At 40.3% G+C, this 23,893-nt stretch overlaps 1 protein-coding gene across 4 annotated transcripts; it reads left to right on the forward strand.

Moving 5' to 3' along the window:
- The first annotated feature begins 219 nt into the window (after positions 1 to 219).
- On the forward strand, positions 220 to 23,278 carry LOC126295369 (52 kDa repressor of the inhibitor of the protein kinase-like). Of its 4 annotated transcripts, XR_007552470.1 has the most exons (6): positions 1,141 to 1,381; positions 1,460 to 1,609; positions 1,715 to 1,946; positions 6,382 to 6,459; positions 12,616 to 18,505; positions 19,516 to 23,278. XR_007552470.1 is itself a non-coding variant. In XM_049987850.1 (5 exons), exons 1-5 carry the CDS (start codon positions 1,284 to 1,286, stop codon positions 12,706 to 12,708), a joined length of 651 nt encoding a protein of 216 aa, XP_049843807.1. In that variant the 5' UTR covers positions 923 to 1,283; the 3' UTR covers positions 12,709 to 23,278. The 4 variants fall into 4 exon arrangements, 1 of the variants encoding a protein (XP_049843807.1); XR_007552471.1 differs by lacking the exon at positions 1,141 to 1,381 and adding an exon at positions 220 to 518 and having other exon boundaries at positions 12,616 to 23,278; XM_049987850.1 differs by having other exon boundaries at positions 923 to 1,381; positions 12,616 to 23,278.
- The last annotated feature ends 615 nt before the right edge of the window (positions 23,279 to 23,893 follow it).

Raw genomic sequence — 23,893 nt, forward strand, 5'->3', positions numbered from 1 at the left:
TTGAATCTCCCTGCTCACTAACATCTGTATGTTACGATTAATCTCAGGCACTACTACAAGACTTTTGATATGGCTTTTACCAGTAAGTACTAATTTACGAGGAAGATTAGTGTGTATAAACATTTCGTACAAACTGGGTGAGCTATAACACTCTGGAGCTGTGAAAACGATGCCTTTGCCATCTAGCGATGCCTGGCGCAAGGTCTACAGACTATCGCGTTAGTCATCGCATATAGTTTCGAAGTTGGCCGGCGGGGCGCTACTGTCTGAGACAGACTGACAGTTATGGTTTGCGATTGGAGTGTACTTAGTGATGACTTGTTGACATTCGCGAGTGGAGTGTTCAAGCGTAATTTCAATGTGTTGTGTGCATATATTTTAAGTTTTGCTCAGTTGCACCCCAATTTAGTTTTAATCTTTTTTATAATCTCTCGACTAAAAGAATGCGGTTGACACGAAACGCACGACTTGCTTTAATGCGTGATGAACATAGGAATCTAAGAAGAGAAGTTTGTAAGGTATGTGTACATTTTTTGTTGTGTACTATTTATAGTATTCAGGTATGTTAAATTTTGTCTTATTTGGCATCAGAACAATGATAAGTGTCATTCTGTGGAAGACAATTCACAAAATTGGAATGAGTGCCAGGGAGGTGTTAGGGTGAATATGTTCAGTTCCTCTCGGCGCTCCCGTCTTAAGCAGCAACAGGGGTTAAAAGTGTGGTGACAGAAGCGTAATATTTTCCAAATTTTTTTCGTATGCGAACATTAATTGCAGACCAGTAGTAGCTCCTCTGTCGTTTCCTGCTTCTGAATGGGCAGTGGATTTCAATTTCGGTGTTATGTGGTACCAGACTGCCCACTGTTTGGGCTTGAGGTATATTATGAAAGCAGTTGTTAGTTGATATGTACTGCGTAATAGGTCAATTAAGTGTCACAGTCTTAGCTTTGGGTATTCGGAATTAATCTAGGTATTAGTTGGGGTGCAGAGGGTAAGATTTTGTGTATTTAACCATAGCGAGTAATGTTTCAAGTAAATTAGTTTTTTGTGAATAAATATCCAATTTCTTTTGCATTTAAAATGGCTGGGAATGAAAACCCGACTCGTTTAATGTTCTTCATTCGTGGAATCCAAGGTGACAGGTTCAGAGCTGTGGCGTTTCCTATGCTTCTCTTGGTGTCGCCACATTTGTTGGATATACTGATTAGTTAAAACAGCTGCCTAGCGGCATGAAGTGTGATTTCACGTTGTAGAAGTGACATTTGTTGTTTGGTGTAAAGATTATGGCTATGAAAGGTAGTAAATGCGCCGTTCCAGGTTGTTCGAATTATAAATTACAAAAGGATAAATCATTTTATAGATTTCCCAAGGATAAGGAGCTGTAAGTGCAGAGTGTGTGCCATTTATGAGCTACTTGAATTAAAAAAAAATGCCGATTGATTGATTCTCTACTTTCTAGATGTAAGCAGTGGGTAATTTTAACTCAGAAACCCGGTTTAGCTGAAGTGTTCGAAAGCCGAGGGCCAGAATATGTTTATCGAACGTACACTGTATGCTCGGACCATTTTCAGGAAAAAGATTTCCGGAACAAGATATGGTTAAGCCAAGGGTGAGCAATCGAGACGTAATGCAGCGCTTGTTTCATTCAGGCTACTTCAGACTCATTAGAGTATATTCTTAATTATGGGTATCTGTTTTCTCATTGTCATTGCAGTCTTTGGCGTGGTGCAATACCTTCGCGGTTGTTACCCAAACCTAAACAAACTGTACCAGACAGTGGAAGAAATGGGGAAGTGGCGACAGTGTCAAGTGATACGAACAGCGTACAAAATGATTCAGCCACAAATCAAATGGCGAGGGGATTCTCTGCAGAACGGGTGTCAGCAGAAATATACCTTGCAGAAAATCAGTATTGTTTTCAGAGTTGTACGGAAGAACCTCACCAGGTAAGACGTAGCAGAGCAAGACGAGGGGGGTGCTAACAGGTTTCAAATATCATTAGTAATGACTATCAGAAAATTACCTCTGCTAGTGACAATTTTGTGGAGTGAAAAATTTATCCCCGCCTAGCTTAAGTAGTAAATAAATGTCACCCTTGACATCTTTGGAAGACAGTCACCATAGATAAGCCAAAGTCCCCAGGTTTTCTTGAATACTGCCATGGTTGTGTTCAGGGCATTGGAAACTTGAGTAGATAGTATAGGTAGCCTTAAAATTTCCACAGTACATTATATAGAATGCATTGACTGATTCTTGAGAGCAGCCAGTCTTCCCCAAGAATTAATATTATTACTACTATTTATCTGAGTATTACTATGTATTAATGAATCCACCATCATTACTGACACATTGCATAAACCTTGCAGTTTGGAATATATGTACTGTAAGTCAAGAATATGTTATTAAAACATTGGTTAGTATATAGCTTAACAAATGGAAGGAACTTAAAGCTTTGCATAGTTTGAGGTAGTAGCTGCCTAAATTAATGAAATTCAGTGCAGTATTCGTAATTTAACACCACTTGTTGATTTAAATGTGTGTTTTGGTCTTTCTATATGACCACTCTGCAACGTCAGTGCCATTGCCTGAAAATTGAGGATTTTTTGTTATTAACTTTTCCAGTGGAAAAGACTGTGTTTAAGAAGACAAGACAATTGATATTTAAGTACTAAAGCTGAAAAGTGACTTATGTTTTAAAAATGGGCAGCAGAGGATTTCTGTCCTGTCTTTGTGTGCTAAAACTTTATTTAATAACTTATGCTAAAGATTTTGTAGGTTATAATGGTTGCAACTGAAGACATATTGACTGAAAATTGCCGTTACTGTATGCTGGGTGAAGATAGATTTGCAGTTTTCTTGCTCCTTACTTGGTGTTATTCTGGCCATGTTGTTATGGAGTAGTAGAAACTGTTGGAATCAGTCCATAACAGCAATTTGGAACTGATGTGTTGTGAAAGACTGCACAGTACACTGTCCATATTGTCGAGTCTCGTAATTTTTGAAGATGTGGATTTTTTTGTTAGCAGAGTTATTTGCTGGTAGCATCTGATTGGAGCTGCAAGATTTGTTGGACACTTTAGCAAGTTTAACAAAGTTGCACAAACTATTGTACTACACAGCCCACAGAATAAAGAAAAAACAGTGACCAGAGCAGTGCAAAAGATATTTACACAGTTTCGGTAGAGATTCTAAATTCTCACATCCCCCACTAGAATCATGCCTCAAAACAAAGAATTAATAAACAAAAAAACTACATTGAATAATGGAAAATCTCGTAAAGATGTGAAACAAATACTAACAGAGATAGAGGGGCTGGTCAGTCCTTACCTCAGCTCAGTACAGCTGATAGATACACAAAACAGAACAGAAAATTTACATTCCTAGCTTTCGGAATTTTTTCTTCATCAGGGATGAGAGAGGGGTGAAAGGGAAGAAGGGACAGTGAATTCAGTTACTCACAACTCAGGTTATGAAGCAACAGGGAAAGGTAAACAAGGAGGTTAGTAAGGATGGAGGTATGGTTGTCAGAGGGAAGCCAAAGATATTTTACTCTAAGTACTGTGCCAGCTTCAAACCAAAGAGGATGCATACAGAAGTAAAGAGGAATATAGTATAAAGATAAACACAACTATGTAGGAAGAAAAGATGCATGAATGGCTAAAGAGGAGAGGAAAAAGAAGAGTAAATGGGAGTGAGGTTGGTTAATGTAGGTTCAGTCCAGGGGAATGGAGGGATGAAAAGATGTGTTTGAGTGAAAGTTCCAATCTCCCCAGTTCAGAGGGACTGGTTTGGGTGGGAGAAGCCAAATGGCATGTACGTTGTAGCAGGGTCCTAGGTCCCTAGAATTATGCTCCTAGACGGTCAGTTCGTCTGTGCCCGTTCATGCGATCACCCGGTTTAGTTGTCATCATACCAGTGTATAAGGCTGTGCAGTACAGGCATGTCAGCTGATAAATGACGTGTGTTGTTTCACATATGGCCCTGCCTCGAATTGTGTGTGTTTTACCAGTAGCGGGGCTGGAGTAGGTGGTTGTGGAGGGGATGCATGGGGCATGTTTTGCAGCAGGGCCAGTTACAAGGGTAGGAACTGCTGGGTAGAGAAGGTGGTCTGGGAATATTGTAGGGTTTGACAAGGATGTTACGGAGGTTAGGGGGGGATGAAAGGCAACTCTGGGTGGTGTGGGGATAATATTCTCAAGAGATGATCTCATTTCAGGGCTTGACTTGAGAAAGTCGTCCCTGGTGGAGTAATTTGTTGATGTATTCGAGGCCAGGATAATATTGGGTGACAAGGGGGATGCTTCTATGTGGTCTGGGGTTAGGAACATTGTTGTTGGATGGGGAGGAATGCATTGCTCAGGAGATCTGTTTTTGGACAAGGTCTGCAGGATAGTTGCAGGAGAGGAAAGCACTGGTCAGGTTATTGGTGCAATTGTTGAGGGATTCGTCACTGGAGCAGATACATTTGCCACGAATACCTAGGCTGTTGGGAAGGGAGCGTTTGATGTGGAATGGATGGCAGCTATCAAAGTGAAGATACTGTTTGTGGGTTTGATGTGGACAGAGGTGTGGATGTGAGATTCAACAAGATGGTCAACTCGTAAAACATTTCATCATTCCTGAGCTTACTGATAAAAATTCTTGCTAATCATAACTGGGGCATCAAACTTAGTTAAGAGTCCTGTAGACGTGGGAAGTAACAGCCAGATAGCCACTTTCAGTGCTTAATTGCATTACCTAGAAGCAACACAAAAAAGGTAATGACTGTAGAAAAAGAAATCACCATGGTGTGCAAGGGGTAACTTAGGCAGATAGGCATATTCAGTCAGCAGAAACTTGAGTGCAAAATACACACACATAATGGCTAGTCTAATACACCTTTGGAAAATGAATGGGCACTAATAAGAAGAAAGAAACAGCTCAATTTTTGTAGTAAAAATATGAACCAACAAAGCCAGAAGCAATGCTAAACCAGAAAACTTACTTAAATGATGATAACTTACTTGTGAAGAAACTGCCCTACGTACACAAAGATGGTGTATTTACAATACTGTGAATGCACACTCTCGTGCCAGTAGCTAGACTGCCTGACAAGTGTTCAGGCCCGTGGGACTGTAGTAACAAAAGACTCATGAGGTGGCACTTTAGAACTTAACTGATGGCTTCAGTAAAATAATTAATAAGTAATTTAGGTGGCAACTATCATTTAAACATACACATCATTATAGCAAACAAATGTTTGATGTTTCAAAAAGACTTTTCCGTTTATGAGATTCGTTGGTTTGAAAGAAAAAGATATGGCTCAAAATTTCAAACTCTTCCAACAAATTAAGTTTCTGGCCTTTGTTGGCCACGTGAAGGATTTTAAGGATTTCTAAATCTGGGGGCTCATGGCTGGAAGATTTGAGGTGCTGGGCAAAAGGGTAATTTTTACTGACCTTTTTTGTCAGTTAATTAGCGAAAGGTGTATTAACCTAGCCATTATGAGTGTATTTCCCACTTGTGAGTTTTTTCTGCTGACTGAATATGCCTATTTGCCTAAGTTAGGTACCCCTTGCAAGCTTTAGTAGCTTTCTTTTTAGTACTGTCATCACCTTTTTCGTGTTGCTTCAAGATGATGTAGTGAAGCATTAACAGTGGCTATCTTGCTGTTATCTCCCAGTGCTATGGGACTCTAATTACATTCAACACCTCAGTTAAGATTAGGAAGAATTTTTATTGGTAAGCTCAGGTGTGGCACAATATTTTGCGCTGAAATTTCTCTCACAACTCGTGAAGCACAAATGTGGCCTTGTGCTCTATAGTTCAATCAGTGTATGTCTTCCACTTATTATTTTTAATTTATTCATTCGTTATTGCCGTAAATAGCAATTTATACCAATACCAGTTTGTAATTTCCACAGATTCTCTGGTGACACCTAGAACAGGTGAAACATGTCACCTGTGAAGATTAAAGAAACCAGTCTTTTGCAACCAAGATTGTTTTCCTGTCCTAAAGATGTATTATGGTTGTGCACCAGTTCCACTGCGATAGTTGTGGAATGGATTGATTTTAATTACTTTAGTCTGGGTGGAGTCCAGGTAGTGAGTATGCATAACAGAAAAACTAGTGGCAAATTAAGACGAGGACAGAACCAGTTGTCAAAATATTTTGCATAAAATGGAATCGACAAATCGACTGAACAGCCGAAACTAACAAAACCTGAGAGGTGGCCTTTCGGTTTCACTGAATGTATTTTGCTTAAAGATAAACTGAGCAATCCAAACACACACACACCTACACTTAATAGTGTTGATCTGTCTGTAATGGTAGTTGGTAGTGATATTATGGTTTCCATTGATAATTCTGTCAATTTAATGTGAAGTTTTTCTTTTTTGCAGCCATGTGAGAGTATAACTGTGGAGGTGGAACAGGAGCCTGAATATGGAGGGAACTCCTGTGATAAGCACAGACCACAGGTAAGGCTCTGCTGAAAAGGAAAGGAGTGGTTGTGTTGAAAGTACAAACACAGCATACAAATTCCATTGTGAAAGTAATTTCAACAGAACATCATTATGTCCAATGTATTTAGTTTTCTCTAATTTAGTCACAGCCCCATCTGTGGGGGTGAATATAAAGGGTGTTTAACAAACAATGAAAGTCATGTTGTAGTGTTATGTGCTGTTTAGAGAAACATCATTTCCCCCTCCCTATTTATAGCAAGGAAATATGATTGCGACAAAATAGTATTAGGTAGGGAAGAAGTCACGAAACACTTACTGCGTGCTATCATTTTTTCACGTTTGTGGGGAGCTATGTGGTTTGAGGAATCAGTAAGCACTAAGGGGAGTAAACATCTCAGCTGCTGTGGGAGGGGCCTTTCATGTTGCAGTCTCTGGCCCGTCAAGGAGCAGACACTCTTCCCACGGATGTAAACAGCAACAAACAAAGGAAGTTCTAAAATGCAATGTTACTTACTTCTTGTCAATTCTTAAAGGGTGTTTAACAAACAATGAAAGTCATGTTGTAGTGTTATGTGCTGTTTAGAGAAACATCATTTCCCCCTCCCTATTTAAAGGCAAATGTATTTATATTATATCTGCTCAAAGTTACAAATTAATCATGATCTGTACACCCACTGAAACAAATACAAAACAGTGATGAAATGTTGACTCGATTTTGTAATTAGACTAGATATTGTTTTTCCTTCCTCCAATAAAGGCTTCAAAGGAGAAAAGTTGAAGTCTTTAAAGGCTACACACAATTCTACAGAGGTACTTCTTTCAGGACCTCCACATAAAGACGGTAATTAACGGTAACAGTTACATTAAGAGTTAACTTACACACAATACATCGGGTGACACAGATGAAATGTGTGTGTTCTGACAAGTCAGTGTCCCACTTTGTGCAGAAACCGATACCTGCGCAGGCAGGCTCCAGGTACTGCATATTCTCCAGCTCACTTCTACTCAGACCGAGAGAGGTAGTGTACCGGTTCAGATCGAACCGGGCGAGTCGGGAGCGGCCTCGGAAACAGAGTCCGAGGAAATCGTTGCTCACAGAGCTGTGCATCAGTTCACACTGAAACCTTAGACAGCAGTGGTAGTGAATTGGCTGGCCGACTCCTCTGTCGGACGGTGTTAGTACTGCAGCTGGCCACTGCAGTCTGTGCTCGATAGAGAGGTCGATCCTGAAAGGCTCTTTTTTTCTGGCGGAGAGCGACTGCTTTTTATCAGAGTATCTGAACCTGCTGAACAATCAATGTTTCAGTTCTGCAGTCCTCATCAGTTTGCCCTTAAGTTACTGCCAAAAATGAGTTACAGCACAGTATTCCAACTTCATCGGCGAGCTGTGCAATTTAGTTCTGGCTCCTCTAGAGGTGTATTACGGTACTGTGGTTTGACAATCTCAGTGTACCAGGATGGCAGACAAACATATCTGTAATTAACAGTTTTCAAACTTATTAATTAATAACTTTGGCTGCTGTTCATAAGAATGAATATTCATAACAAGAAGTTACTCATGGCTTTCAGCATGACTCATTTATTTATCTATCTGATTCCTGCTATTGCCAATTTGAGGTGACAGTAACCTGTTGTGGTGGTTTCTCAGCTATCTTTTGGAGACTGTATGAACATAAGAATGCTGATACTGCAGACTAGTAAACAAGTTTTTAAATTTGTAGAGAATGTCTCGATAGCACAGGCACCAGCCTAATACCGGTCAGCACTAGAATGCAAGTGCCAGTGTTGCATTCACTCACTCTGTCTGTCAACACGTGTCAGTGCTGAAGTGTTGCCATTGGCTCACTTTTGTCACGTTTAGTCATTTCTTATCCTGATTTAGGTTTTCTGAGATTTCCCTAAATCGGTTCAGGCAAATGCTGGGATGGTTCCTTTGAAAGGGCACGGCCGATTTCCTTCCCATTCCTTCCCTAACCCGAGCTTGCGCTCCGTCTCTAATGACCTCGTTGTCTACGGGACGTTAAACACTAAAATCATTTCTTATCTTTTAGTTATATTTTCTAGTTAGAAGCCTACTATTCACTTCTGCTTTTTGGGGTGATATGGATTACTTGGTAACAGGTGGAAAGGGAGAAGGGAGAGGGCCGACGGGAGGGGGGGGGGGGGGCGTTGACTTGGCAGAAAAGTGTTCTTGCCAGTTTGAATTTTGCAATCTTTGCAAGTGAAAATATGAACGTTTGATTTATTTAAAAGGTAAAAAAGTGTGAGAAATGTCACTTTTGACATACATAAAAATAAAAGTTAAACAAATTATTTCTTCTTCCTTTTAGAATTAATGATCATCTTAATGGGCCTCTTTGGTAGGGAATGTTTTTCTCTTTAAATCATTACTGCTCTTCTTTTGAGGTACATGTTGTCACATCTTCAATAAACTTAATGTAATAAATGTCTGCTTGTGTCTGTGTATGTGCGGATGTGTGTGTGTGTGTGTGTGTGTGTGTGTGTGTGTGTGTGTGTGTGTGTGTGTGTGTGTGGGCACGCGCATGTATACCTGTCCTTTTTTCCCCTTAAGGTAAGTCTTTCCCGGGATTGGAATGACTCCTTACCCTCTCCCTTAAAACCCACGTCCTTTCGTCTTTCCCTCTCCTTCCCTCTTTCCTGAAGAAGCAACCGTTGGTTGCGAAAGCTTCAATTTTGTGTGTATGTTTGTGTTTTTGTGTATCTATTGACATGCCAGCACTTTCGTTTGGTTAGTCACATCAGCTTTGTTTTTAGATATATTTTTCCCATGTAGAGTGTTTCCCTCTCTTATTCATATTAATAATGTAATTGTAAATAAAACAGAAAGAAACTTCCACATGGGAAAAATATGTCTGCTTGTGTCTGTGTATGTGCGGATGGATATGTGTGTGTGTGTGCGCGAGTGTACACCTGTCCTTTTTTTCCCCTAAGGGAAGTCTTTCCGCTCCCGGGATTGGAATGACTCCTTACCCTCTCCCTTAAAACCCACATCCTTTCATTTTTCCCTCTCCTTCCCTCTTTCCTGACGAAGCAACTGCCAGTTGCGAAAGCTTGTAATTCTCTGTGTGTGTTTGTGTGTTTTGTTCATGTGCCTGTCTGCCGGCGCTTTCCCGCTTGGTAAGTCTTGGAATCTTTGTTTTTAATAATGTAATTGGATAGATAAAAAATCTACTCGCCAAGCGGCGGCGTAATGTACACGTGAAGGACAGTTGTAGAGTTCAGTTGGACGGTTGGTGAGTAGATTTTTTGTCTATCCAATTAAATTATTTTGTCTTAAAAAAAACTTACTTACTTTTTCGCTAAATTTTGTCTCTTTTATTACAATTTTTTTACATCCAAAAGCTGTTGCAAAATTACTATGGTGCAACTGAAACATGATTACCTTATGATTCTGGTTTATGATGCTCTTATCAGCAAAGTCAGTCACCAGACCTACCTGGGAGCAGTGAAATAAAAGAAAAATTGGAATAATCGTGAAGTATTGCATTGTTTGTAGCAGATTATTATGAAACCAAACATAGAGACATAAAATGCTGGCTGGCGTAGGATTCTACATTCACATTCCTGCTCTGCATGCTGGAGGGTACAGCGTACCAGTGGTGCACAGAATGTTTCCTGTTTCACGTCCAAATGGAGCCAGGAACTGTCTCTATGCTTCTGCCAAAGCCCTCATTTTTCTTGTCGTCATGCTCCTTAAACAAAATGTATGTTGACAGCAGTGGAATCATTCCGCAATCAGCCACAAATGTCAGCTCTCTAAATCTGGTCAGTAGTGTTTTGTGAAAAGTTAGTAGTCTTCCATCCAGGAATTTTCACTGGAGTTCACGAAGCATTTCTGTAATACTATCGCATCAATCAGATCTGTCAGTAATAAATCTAGCAGCACACCTCTGAATTGCTACAATGTCTTCCTGTAATGCGACCTGGTGAGAAACCCAGACACCGACACAGCACTCGAGAATGGGTCCCGCTAGTCTTCTACTCTGTAGGTGAGCCACACTTTCCTACATTTCTCCCAATGAAGCAAAAGTTGCCCATTTGCCTTCCTTACCACCAATCTTACGTGCTCATTCCATTTTGCATCTTTTAGCAAAGTCTGTTTATTCTAATCTTAACACAGAAGTATTATGAATATCCCCTAAGTAGCTCTGTAATGCAGACTACACAATATTCTTTCTTCCAGATGTTACTATTCAATTACCTTTTGCTGGGCTCACAACAATTGTAATAAATACTGTTTCCTTCAGAAACGATGTAAGGATTTCATGCCATTGTAGATACCTCAGTTTCATTTGTGTTGTTCTTGCAATAAAATACACGGTGTACAACTTCGCTGTCGCCATTTGCCGATAGGTGGCGACAACGGTGAGCAGCAGTCGAAAGAAACAGATCGCAGGCGTAAGGCAGTTAGCTTGGGCCTCGGTCAACATAACCTCATACAAACATTAGTCGAATTGTGTCTGCGTCATGAAGTTGTTCTCGATTTAAAATTTCAGTTTACGAGCCTAATTCTTGTCATTTACGGGGGGGTGTTCCTGTTTTGTTTCAGTATGAAGAAAACAGCAGCTGAGTCTCATCGAATGCTCTCAGGTATGTACGGTAAGGATACTATTAGAGAAAGAACATGTTGTGAGTGGTCTCAACACTCCAAGAATGATGATTTCAACATCATAGACTGGCATAGTGGTGGAAGATAGAAAGTTTTCGAAGATGCAGTGTTGGAGACATTGGGGAGTGAAGACTCGTGTCAAACTCGAGAAGAATTGGCACGATTAGTGGGAGTGACACAGTGAGCCGTTTCAAAAAGTCTCAAGGCTATGGGCATGATTCACAAAGAAGGAACTTTGGTCCCGTGTGAGATGAAACCGAGAGACATTGAATGGCGTTTGTGTGTTTGTGAACAGTTGCTTGAGAGGGAAAAACGGAAGGGATTTCTTAATCGGATTGTGACCGGTGACAATAAATGGGTTCATTACGATAACCGTAAACCCAAAAAATCATGGGGTATCCCAGCCATGCTTCCACATAAACGGCCAAACCGAATATTCATGGCTCAGAGATTGTGCTTTGCATTTCGTGGGACCAGCTTGTTGTCATGTACTATCAGGTGTTAAAACTGAGTGAAACAATCACAGGTGCTGATTATTGAACACAATTAATGCATTTGAGCTGAGTATTAAAGACAAATGGCCGCCATACAGCAAGAGGCACAATAAACTGATTTTGCAGCATGACAACACTCGACCTCACATTGCAAATGAGGTCAAAACGTACTTGGAAACATTAAAATGGGAAGTCTTATCCCTTCCACTGTATTCTCCAGACATTGCTCCCTCTGACTAACCTTTTTAGTTACATGGTGCATGACCTGGCTGACCAGCACTTTCAATCTCGTGAAGAAGTCACAAATTGGATTGATTCGTGGATTGCTTCAAGCACAATTTTTTTTTTACGTGGGGTTCCTACACTGCCCAAAAGATGTGAAAAAGTAGTGGCCAGTGATACTTTGAATTATACATGTGTAACCAATTTGTTTCATTAAAACCTCAAGTATTGGGGGGAAATAACGGCGGAAGCAAAGTTGTATACTTTTTAGGTGGCTTATTTGGTACTACAAATAATGTAGGTACTGCATTCCATACCAGTTTTTAATTTATATATAGAGGGAAACATTCCATGTGGGAAAATACATATAAAAAGCAAAGATGCTGTAACTTACCAAACGAGAAAGCGCTGGTAGATAAACAATGAAAACACACACACACACACACACACACACACACACACACACACACACACACACACACAGGTTTGGCTCAATGTGTAGCAAACAAAACTCCAATTTATGGTGTCGGCGTAAGACCCCTCTCTCTGAAAATTTATTATTATTTGTTGGTCATTTATTGCTCCTAAAAACAAGCATTAAGATATAATAAACTATGAAGAATGTGCATATTTTTGTAATTGCTGCAGTTTTTTTACATACGCTCCCTTTTGTCAAAACTACTCTACAGACAATACTGTTAATGTTTGTCAGATGTTCTACCTAATAGTCTGCTTTAGTGGCCGTCAGTGCGCTGCTGTTGCAGTGTACGACAAAGAATTAACAGCTGTGGTGCGACCCTGAAGTGAGTTTTTATTGTGTTGCAGGAACCTGAATACATAGAAGTTAAGGGTGAGCCGCTCGAGGAGGAGGAAGCTACTGATGAGGGTGTCACAGAGCAGGACTCTCTGTGTTTCTGATGAACATTCTCCTCAGAGCTGAAATGTCTACATTTGTGGTCCGAATGTGACCGTAACTGTAGGCTGGGAGGGAGCTGCACTCTGGAACTGCAGCTGCCGGAGTGTGGATCTTCACAGGTCTCTGGAAAGGAGGGGGGGACAGCCTGGATAGTTGTGTGCCAGATGTGATGAAGCTGACAGACCTGAGAGAAGAAAGCCACTGCAAACTGGAAAGAGTCATCTCCAGCAAAGGCCACAGTGAAAAGCGTCTTCTTCTATGCATTTGATGTGTGTGCATGACTATGGTTTTTACACCTCCATATGTATTTTCCATTTTTTATTTCCTCATTTGGGGTAATATTCCCACTTTTCTATTTCATATGTTCAGGTACCATCTTAGCTAAAAATAAATGCAGAAGTTTTACTGTCTTTGCATTGGGTTGCCATAATCAGAGGACGAAAATCGAGGACAAAATTCGGCGATTATAAAGATGTGCTTGAAATGCAGATAGATATGTTGTGCAAGTGACCATTGGTTTGCATTTCACTTGAATCTTAGACATTACTTTACATTGGTAATTATGAAAATGTGGTTGAAACTTGGAATCGCACAATGTCCTTTCATCTTTCTACACATCAGCCAAATCTTATAATTACCATAATTCAACCAGTAATTCTGTCAGCAAAGAAGTTGTAATTAACAACTAAAATTAATCCAAGCATTAATGGTGTCTATAAAGGAGTGGTCAATGATGAAGAAAATTGCAGTTGACATTAAATAAGTTTTCAATTAAAAGTACTGAATACAAATTATTAACATATACACAATCATGCTGCTACAATTGATATACATATTTCACTTTATGCTTTAAACCAGTCATATTTCTCTGAGCCCTGGACAGAAGATTCTGAATCAACCTATGAAAATCTGTGCGATTTGTGTTTATCATGGTATATCAGATTTGGAGCATTGCATTGACTGATGTTAAAGCTAGCCTGTCTCTTTCTGTCCATTGTGCATTCACTAGGGAAAACTCTCTCTCTCCACATTGGCATCATGCCCTGAAATGCAGAAATAGTACTGCACAATAGCAATCAGTTCTGAATACTGCTCTTTAGATACACAATCCTCAAAAAATTTAACCCACTTTTAATGAGGCATCATGAAATTCTGGTTATTTTCCTTTGTAAGAAAACCATTTCAGTTTCACTATCTGGTCAAATAGCAAACTCTCGTTCACTTTGCAAGTTGTTTTCTTGCATCCATTTAAGTGTACATTCAACTTTTTCCCAATCAGGTAAAGCGTTCAACAGTATCCAGTCAAAATGTTCAACATCGGATAAAGGCTTGCTCCATTTTATTAGATAATCTGTTACTGTCTGGTAAAATGCCATGACATCCTCTTGAAATTTTGACTGCTGATACTGGGAAAGAGTCATGAGTTTACATTTCTTTATTTCCTCTAAAACATGCACGAAGTTTTTAAGTTCCAACCTAAACTCATTCACAGAGATGTCCTCTTTCTCCATGTTGGTGATAGCCTTTTGAAATAAACTCATCTGAGCAAGCAGAAAGTGTAAATACATCTCTCCACAAGCATCAGAAAAGACTTGAATATTTAAACACTTGTCGAGAGACAGGAAGTATGATTTAAGAGCATAAAACATGTATATGAATCTTTCAATTGCAGGAAAAAAGCTCATCCACCTAGTTTTCACACGCCTAAGTAAATCTTTGTGAGTCATATGGAGAAAATCACAAAAATCCCTTAATGCTGCTACCTTAATAATTATACTTTGCACATCTTGTGAAAGTATGTTGGTTCAATTTTGAATAGCATTATGCAGTACATGAACTGAACTGGGCAACCTACCACTACTATGGATCTATTTAGTTTGTTTTAAAGTTTCTGGAATACATTGTTTTTCCCTTTTCTTTCAACACCTCCAAAGTTAGTGTTTGTATTATCTCCACCAAAAGCACAAACATTTTCACTAAGGTTGAATTCTAAAATTATTTTATACACACACTCACATTGTACTGGAGGTTTCATTGTCACACTCATTCAAATGTAATAAATTTCTTTGAACATCTTGTGTGATGTCAAAGTATTGCACCAGAACAGGAAACGTTTTACATGCTTGTGGTTACTAGTATCTGTACTGATCCCAACACAGTTAACTTTTGATAGACTATTTTTAACATTCTTTTATGAAAGATGCTATAACATTGTTAACAATTGCTTCAGTTTTAGTTTTTCGCTTGGAAACTGAACTGCTACCTTTGAATCACTAAAATTTTCACTGATGATTTTTGATGTACAAGACGAATTGTATGAATGTTGGTGTCTTACAGCATGAAACATGAATGTTGCTTTACAGATTCTGTCTGATTAGCACTAAAAAAACTGACAACTGTTCAGAAGTTGAAGCAGAATGCACAGCTCTTGCGTTTCTTGCTTGTTATATGGTGATTGAGGGCTCGTTTCCCTCCATTGGTGATTGAAATATAGCAACTGTAATGAAATAATTTAGGATTAGTTGCCAGTTAACCAAAAGCATGCAAATTAACATTTTAGTTTATGTACAATATTGCATAAACAGGCACAATCTATTGCACTATGTTTCGAAGTGTGACCACCACTAAAGTTTTATGCCTCAAAAAACACGTTTTTGACAGCTTTCATTCTATGGTCAGCCTGAAAATTAAATTTGATGGCACGGTGAAAATTTTTTTCAATAACTGAACTATCGCCAGAAAATAAAATTGCAGGAGACTTAGTTTTTAAACAGACACAGGTTAAGTAATATGATTGATACTCATTTGTATGCTTTCTACAAATGATAGGCATTGTTTACTGTTACATACCTACAATGCATTGTACTTTCCGCCACACTTTGCAAATAGCCTCATGTTTGTTTCTTCCACATTTAATACTTGGAAACGCATCAATATATTCTTCTCGGAAATGTCTTCTTCTTCTTCTTCGTCGTCGTCCCCCCCCCCGTTTTTTTTTTTTTTTTTTTAAAGAAATTCTGTGCAGTAGCACCAGAGGTACACTTCACACAGCTGAATGTTAACTTAACACGACCAAAGAATATCTGATGCCGACAGCAGAGATGTTGTAAACCAACAGCGGAAAAATGAAACAATTGCAAAGAATAGATTATTGCACTGCTTCCACAGTCTGTTCTGAATATAGCCGAGTGATTCTGAAGTGACACGGAATATCAGCACAGGTTTCAATGGCTATTGTCAAGTTTGCAGAAGTTACGAAACACTTGATCGGTGGCCAGTAGCAAAAATTGAATAAAAAAAATTTTTTTTTGTGGACACACACACACACACACACACACACACACACACACACACACACACACACACACACTCCAACCAAACAACAGTTGACACACTGTCTATTCTCACATTAAAAAAATATCAGTTTTGGAAAATATAATGTAATTGGATAGATAGAAAATCTACTCAAGAAGTGTTGACTGAAAACACACAGATAGAAATTCACAAGCTTTTGAAGCCTCTGGTACCTTCTGGCAGAAGGTTTGAAGGAGAAGAAAGGTTTAGGAAAAAGGGGTAGGGTTTGGAAAAAGTCATCCAGAACACTAGGTCAGGGCAGACATACCAGATGGAATGAGAAGCAAAAATTGATAGTTAGGAACTGCACTGGATGAGATGTGAAAACCTAAGAGCTTAAAAGTGGAAGATAAGGTAGAGATTACCGACATGGATTTCAAATACCCAGGGTGTGGACAACCCTCACAGGGTGATGGCCACACCACACTAATGTGCAGCGCTCTGCCACACAACTCCAGCCAGAACTACTGTAGCTAAACAGGAGGGCCGCTTTCGTTACCTGCTGTAGTAATTTAGAGCAGACCACATACAGATCTGTGCATGCAGTGTTTTCATGTTATTTTTACATTTTATTCTTGAATTTTACTTTTTACCAATTTCAACACACTTTTCAGTAGTAAAAAATTTCTGCTAAAACTCTGGCTTATGAGTGCTGAAATGTACACCCCCACCACAACATACTGGGTGATCAAAAAGTCAGTATAAATTTGAAAACTTAATAAACCGCGGAATAATGTAGATAGAGGTAAAAAGTGACACACACGCTTGGAATGACATGGGGTTTTATTAGAACCAAACAAAAACAAAGTTCACAAAATGTCCGACAGATGGCGCTAGACAGCAAAATGTCAGTGACTGCGCATGACAATCATGTATAAAAGGAGCTGTAATGAGAGAGAGATGGTTGCTCAAGGTCAATCCTTCCAAGACCCAGGCAATCATCGTAGGCAAAACCACCCCTTCCTTCCGTCTCCTTGATTTCTATCTTACCATTTATGGCTGTCCTATTAACCTCACACCCACCCTCAAGTACCTTGGTGTCACCCTTGACCGTCGCCTCTCCTGGACCCCTCATCTCCGGACAATCCAAGCCAAGGCACGCTCCCGACTCCACCTCCTGAAGCTCCTTTCTGGCCGCACATGGGGTCTGGACCCCTCCACCGTCCTCCACACCTATAAATCTCTCATCCGCCCTATCCTCTGTTATGCCCATCCCGCCTGGATCTCTGCCCCGCCTACCTTTTACAAATCCTTGAACGGCAAGCCCTCCGCCTCGCCTATCGCATCCGCCTCCCTTCCCCCACGCGGCTCCTCTATGACCTCATCCCCTTCCCACACCTCCTCCTCTTCCTCCAACGGATACGGATCCTCTACACCTCCCGCAAGCTTGATCCTCCCCACCCGCTTGTCTCTTCCATCCTCTCCCACCCCAACCCACTGCCGCGCCTGTACTCCTGTATCCCACCTGCTCTCCATCTTCACACTCTCCACACCCTCTCCCAAGGTGGCTTCCGCCGACTCCCCCTCCCGGATGATGCCCTCCTCCCCTCCATCTACCCCTCCTACCAACTTTGAGCCTTGCCTTCCCCTCTCCTCTCCTTTTCCTGTGGGCGCCCTCTCTCCCTTCTCTCCCTCCCTCTCTCCCTCCTTCCATCCTTACCTCCCCTCCCCCTCTCCCTGGGCTTCCACCCCCCTCTTTTCGTTTTCTCCCCTCCTCCTCCCTGGCATCCTATCTCCCCCTCCCTCCTTCCCTCCCCCTGTTTTTTCCCTTGGCAGGCCCCCAGCTTTTCGGTGTGGACAGTGCCCCTGCAAGCGCCGAAGCCCATCTCCGCAGTGTCCGTGTCTTTCGTCCCGTCTGTACCTCGAGTGTTTCTTCGTTTTCTGCTCCACCGTTCACCTGTGCTAGTGTTCTCTGTTCCGTGCTGTGCTGCCCGTTTTTTTAAAACTGAAACAGTGCTGCGTCGGTGAACGACTTCAATTCTTTTTATTCTCTGTTGTCTTCTGATTTTTGTCCTCCATGTCTGTGTTTTGAGATTATGTCTTCCTGTTTTTATCTCTTGTATGTTTCTTGTGGCCGAAGAGCGGCATATTAGGCCGCTGCCGGCCTACCTTTGTAGGTATAAAATGACAATAAAGGAAAAAAAAAAAAAAAAGAGAGAGAGAATCAGATGCGCCAGCAGTCGCAGCATGTTGACATACCTGAAACGGCGCTTTTAGTGAAGCTGTATTATCAGAATGGCGGATGTGCTAGTTCAGCATTACGATCCTATCCCCAAATGAAGGGGATTCGAACGGGTAAAGGTCTGTTGACATATGCAGCTGTGGCGAGAATGATTTCGAATTTTGAAGCCACGGGTTGTTCAGCCGATAGACACCGTAGTGGCCGACCGAGCACAAGGCGTAATGGTGCTGAGGCCATTCAGGAAGAAATGGATACAGTAGTAGGTTCGTGTATGCATGGGGAAGTCAGCGCTCGTGCAGTCGCACGTCGCACCAGCATTCCATACACTACTTACAAGGGAACCTCCCCATCGCACCCCCATCAGATTTAGTTGTAAGTTGGCACAGTGGATAGGCCTTGAAAAACTGAACACAGATCAATCGAGAAAACAGGAAGAAGTTATGTGGAACTATGAAAAAAAAATAAGCAAAATATACAAACTGAGTAGTCCATGTGCAAAATAGGAAACATAAAGTATAAACTGAGCTCAGGGGCGCCATGGTCCCATTGTTAGCGTGAGCAGCTGCGGAACGAGAGGTCCTTGGTTCAAGTCTTCCCTCGAGTGAAATGCTTACTTTCTTTATTTTCATAAAATTATGATCTGTCCGTTCGTTCATTGAAGTCTCTGTTCACTGTAATAAGTTGGTGTCTGTGTTTTGCGACCGCACTGCAAAACCGTGCGATTAGTAGCCAAAAGGACGTGCCTCTCTAATGGGAACCAAAAACATTTGATCACAAGGTCATAGGTCAACTGATTCCTCCACAGGAAAACTCCTTTTGATATATTCTATACGACACTGGTGACGGCATGTGCGTCACATACAGGAATGAGTTGTCGACTCACCTAACTTGTACACTTCCGAATGGGTAAAAAGATTCTTCTACCTTGCCTGATTTAGGTTTTCTTGTGGATGTGATGATCACTCCCAAAAAAGTGATGAAAACATAAGCTTGTCACATAAACTAAAAATAAAAAAATTAAACTTTTCACTCGAGGGAAGACTTGAACCGGTCCGCAGCTGCTCACGCTAACCACGGTGCTCCTGAGCTCAGAATCTCCTTGATGTTACCTATCTTGTGCATGGACTACTGTTTGTGTGTATATATAATTTCAGCCCCCCCCCCCCCCCACACGCAACTTCTTCCTGTTTTCTTGATTGTTCTGTGTTAAGTTTTTCAAGGCCTATCCACTGTGCCAAGCTATAACTAAATCTGAGGGGGGTGCGATGGGGAGGTTCCCTTCTTAGGCGTACCCTCCGATGCTATCTATACAAAATCCGTCGGCATCATGAATGGCGATTTAGTGAAGCGGAGGGCATTTGCGGTGTGGGCGTTTCAAAACATGGCGGAAGATGATGATTGGTTAAGTGTTGTGGACCAACGATGCTCATTTCAAGGTCCGAGGGTCTGTCAATGCCCACGACTGCAGAATTTGGGCTACCGAAAATCCTAGAACTGTCATGGAAACTCCATTGCATGACGAGAAAGTCACGGTATGGATTGGATTTACCACATATACCATTATCGGGCCTTTTTTCTTCGAGGAAATGCGCGATTCTGGTTTTGTAACTGCTACCGTGACGGGTGAGAGGTACGCCGATATGTTATAGAATCACATCATCACCAGCCTGGCTGATAAACACCTGCTGGAATGTACGGTGTTTATGCAGGATTGCACTCCATCCCATATTGCTAGACGCATGAAAGATCTCTTGCACGTGTCGTTTGATGGTGATCGTGTGATCAGCTGCCACTTTTGTCACGCTGGGCCTCCGAATGCTTCACCGTAACTCCGGACATGCTTTACAGTGCTGTTCACAACATTATTCCTCGACTACAGCTATTGTTGAGGAATGATGGTGAACATATTGAGCATTTCCTGTAAAGAACATCATCTTTGCTTTGTCTTACTTTATGCTAATTATTGCTATTCTGATAGATGAAGTGCCATCTGTCGGCCATTTTTTAGAAGTTTTGTTTTCCTTCTAATAAAACCCCATGTCATTCCAAGTATTTGTGTTCCAGTTTATACCTGTCTAACTACATTATTCCGTGATTTATTCAGTTTTCTAATTTATACTGACTTTGTGATCACCCGGTATTAGCTGTATATGACTTTCTTCTTCAGCTTAAGGAACCATATAGGGTTGCCACTTTATTCACAAAAACAGGAAGATTTTCATGGACATATTTTTTAATGGCTACGGCATTTATATTTTTATTAAATGCCATTTTCAATCAAAAATAGCCTACATTTACAAATTAAGCCCTATTCCTTCATATCACTATGATATTTTCAAACTGATTTAGCTTTATGTAGGAATGTACTGTCATTCTTTAGCTGGTTAAAAAAATCTTTGCAGGACATGTCAAAATTTATTACTATTTGAAGCTTTGATTTTATAAGTTCTGGTGAACACCTGTTCTTGACATCAGTCCACTTGTTCATCAACAAAAACACACGTTCCACAAATGCATTTGAACCTGGTATGCTTAGTATAAAACACATGAGCCGAGAGATATGTCACTTTTTGTTGAGGCACTAGTGTGAAGAATATTACCCACTTAGCCACAGCATCACAATCCTTAGTGATACTGTTAGTAAATTTATCTTTCACTTCACAAAATTTTTCATATACCTGATCCAGGTTGATCCTATCTTGTAGATTGTTTCCACTGCTAGTTCAAAATCACAATAGTGTAATTCCCCATTCAAAGAAAGAGGTTCCAACCTTGCATACTTATTACTAGCTGAGAAGTCATAGTGGTTTTTCAAGATATTTCAACAATGTGTCATAGAAAGAATCAAATTAACATGAAATCTTATTAAGAGATGTTGTTGAAATCTCTCCCATTAATTTCTTGGTTTCACTCCCATAGAATTTATCCTTCTTTCTTTGTATAATCTAGTTATACATCATGCACAGACTGTTATGTGATTCAGTGATGCTTAGCTCCCTTTTCTCCAGGTCTTTGGATACTGTTTGCATTTGAACTCCTATATTTGACGCAAAATGCAAGTAAATTTCAGGAATAATTCCTTTCAATGAGTCTTCAGCTAAAAATACTGATGCAAGTTACTTTGGACAGACATCAATGCCCCTGAAATAGCTCTTTATAGCTGGCCAGCACTCAATCAATCTGTTAATGGCAGGAGTTAAGGACAGCCATCTTGTGGGCATATGCCTTAATATCTCAGACCACTCAAAATCCATAAATTCAAAAAATGATTTCAGTTCCTCACGCCTTTTAGCTGATACTGAGAAATGATTATAGATCTTCAAAACAAGATTCTTTACATCCCTTTCCAGCTCTGCCATAGCATGCTTCATCACATTATGAACCATGTGGTTTGAACAACTGGTTTTCTGCAGGTTGGAATGTATGGAAAGCAGTAACTGATAAACAGATTGTTTCCTGCCAAAATTCACATTAGCATTGTCAGCACTATATGCAGTTAGATTATTAATATTTAATGAATGGCTTCCAGTCTATCAACTATTAACTTTGCCAGTGCATTTGAAGTGTCATCAGGCTGTTCAATAAATGTCAACAGTTTGTTCTGTACACCTACTAAAGGTTCAAAGTTTTTTTTATACAAATTGGGAACATCTTTCTGTTGCCTCTTTTCGAAGTGTCTGTTGCTACTGAGAAAAACTTAATATTTTCAGGAGATTTTAGAATATTAACATCACTGGCGCTTTTAGGTGCTAATACGTTTTTTCACCAACAATTCTGCCTTCGTCTTGCCACAGGAAAGTTTTACAGCAGTTTCTGAATCTGTGAATGTACATGATGTCAATTTATTGCTACAATCCAAACTTGAATAACTTAGGTTGTGTTTGACTGTGTGATACAAAAGTCCTAACTCACAAGCCATGACAACGTTGGTTTCAGATTTCTTAGTTCACAAAATATTTGGAAACTTTCGTGGTTTGACTACTTGCTTTCTCCTTTAACTGATGTCATTTGTACTCAGCATGTTGCTCGAGATCAAACTGTCCACCATGAGAAACGCTGAATTCCTTCCTGCACAATGTACAAAAAGCATGTTTATCAGAAGTTAAACAGTGCCTAACCCACGCGAAAGTATCATCCCATTTCTTTAGTACACTTGACTGTACTGCTGTTGCTTGCTGCATTTCTTCACTGGTGAACTCATTACAATTCTTGAACAAAAGTAAATTAAGAAAACTAGACTATCCACTGTATGGATTCGAGAAATTATCACAGCAACGAAGTTTATTAGTTTACAGACATCTGTAGTTGCACACATCAGAATTGGAAATAAGTATATAGACAACATTATTGATCGTGCGATTGAGTGATTGTCAGAAGTACCAATTTAAACGTAGACAAGCCTAAAATCTGTATCTGAACAGTAATAATAACAAATATAACCAAATTAATGTGAATTTTTGTTATATGTATATTAAGGGGAAGAATTGTTGGGATCTGCGATAGTTTAGTGCCAAATATTACAAAGGGAAAAAAAGGAAGAAAGTGCTGTACGGGGAAATAAAAAAAACCTTCGGCTCTCGGGTTGGCAATCTATTACCAGTTTAGCTTTTACTCAGTGTGGCGTCTCACAGTTCTACTTGCTTGCGATCTGTTGCTGTTCTGTGCATTAATTTGTACTTCTTGAATGAGTTGACACCGGTGTACAGGAAATTGGGAATGGTAGGTTGTTCGATGTTCTCTACCGGCTGACGGAGATTTGGGTAATCTCGTAGTCAAATGTCGGGAAATACAAAAGGCCATTGCCTGACAGTTGCACAAGAAAAACATAACAGAAATAGAAAAGTGGGAAAGAGCATCACTTCAAGATTTCTGGAACACACAGAATATCTGAAGCTTGGAAATCAGTGAAATATGTAGTCATGTTGTATTTAATGCGGAACAAATGCTTTGTCTGCCTTGTTACTCATAGACACGATTGCTATGTACCTGAATACTCTGTGCTACTTGCATAGTCAATAAATTGTTTATACAGTGTCTGTCGTGCTTTCTTTTTGTTTGTAGTTTAGCTGGTTTCTAATCCATTTTGAGAGAAAATTACCCCCTGCAGCAGTCATTGCCATTGCATGTTTGGTTCATACGTTACACACTGATGTGAAGTATCCCTCCCTCCCACCCACCTTATTCTCTCCAAAATTTTTGATATAGTAGTGAGTCGTATAAATAAGGATGAAGTAAAGTGTTTGGTGATTTCCACACTTTTTTCTGCGGATGTGAACTGACCAGGCAGTGTGGACACTGGTGAGTGCCCTATATCAGATGACCTGCTGTGTCCATTGGCAGCCTCATGGGAGTCAGTGTATCAGATCTGGACTTCCAGTCCATTTAACATAAGGACACGTGTGGTGTGTGTTTTGAAAATGGCTGAGTGTCTTTGGTAAATGGTAGCTGCAACTTTTACAGATAAATACCAGTTCAGAGGAGTGATGCGTATCCCTGTTTGTCCTTAATGACAGATTGGCACTGGCAACAGAAGTAATTTACATAGTAAGAAAATAATGTTAAATAGTATGCCTAGATATTGGGGGACGACTCCCATCTTCAGTGAGTTGACAAGGAAAAAAAACTGCTTGGATGTGGCAGAAAGTATTCTG

Source organism: Schistocerca gregaria, chromosome 11, assembly GCF_023897955.1.
Source record: "Schistocerca gregaria isolate iqSchGreg1 chromosome 11, iqSchGreg1.2, whole genome shotgun sequence".
Lineage (NCBI taxonomy): Eukaryota > Metazoa > Arthropoda > Insecta > Orthoptera > Acrididae > Schistocerca > Schistocerca gregaria.

Bases quoted from the DNA above. Each gene is read 5' to 3' on its own strand.
- LOC126295369 (XM_049987850.1), top strand. From the start codon at position 1,284: ATGGCTATGAAAGGTAGTAAATGCGCCGTTCCAGGTTGTTCGAATTAT. The intron at 1,610-1,714 runs GTGAGCAATCGA...TTGTCATTGCAG, and splicing joins AAGATATGGTTAAGCCAAGG to TCTTTGGCGTGGTGCAATAC. The intron at 6,460-12,615 runs GTAAGGCTCTGC...ATTGTGTTGCAG, and splicing joins GTGATAAGCACAGACCACAG to GAACCTGAATACATAGAAGT.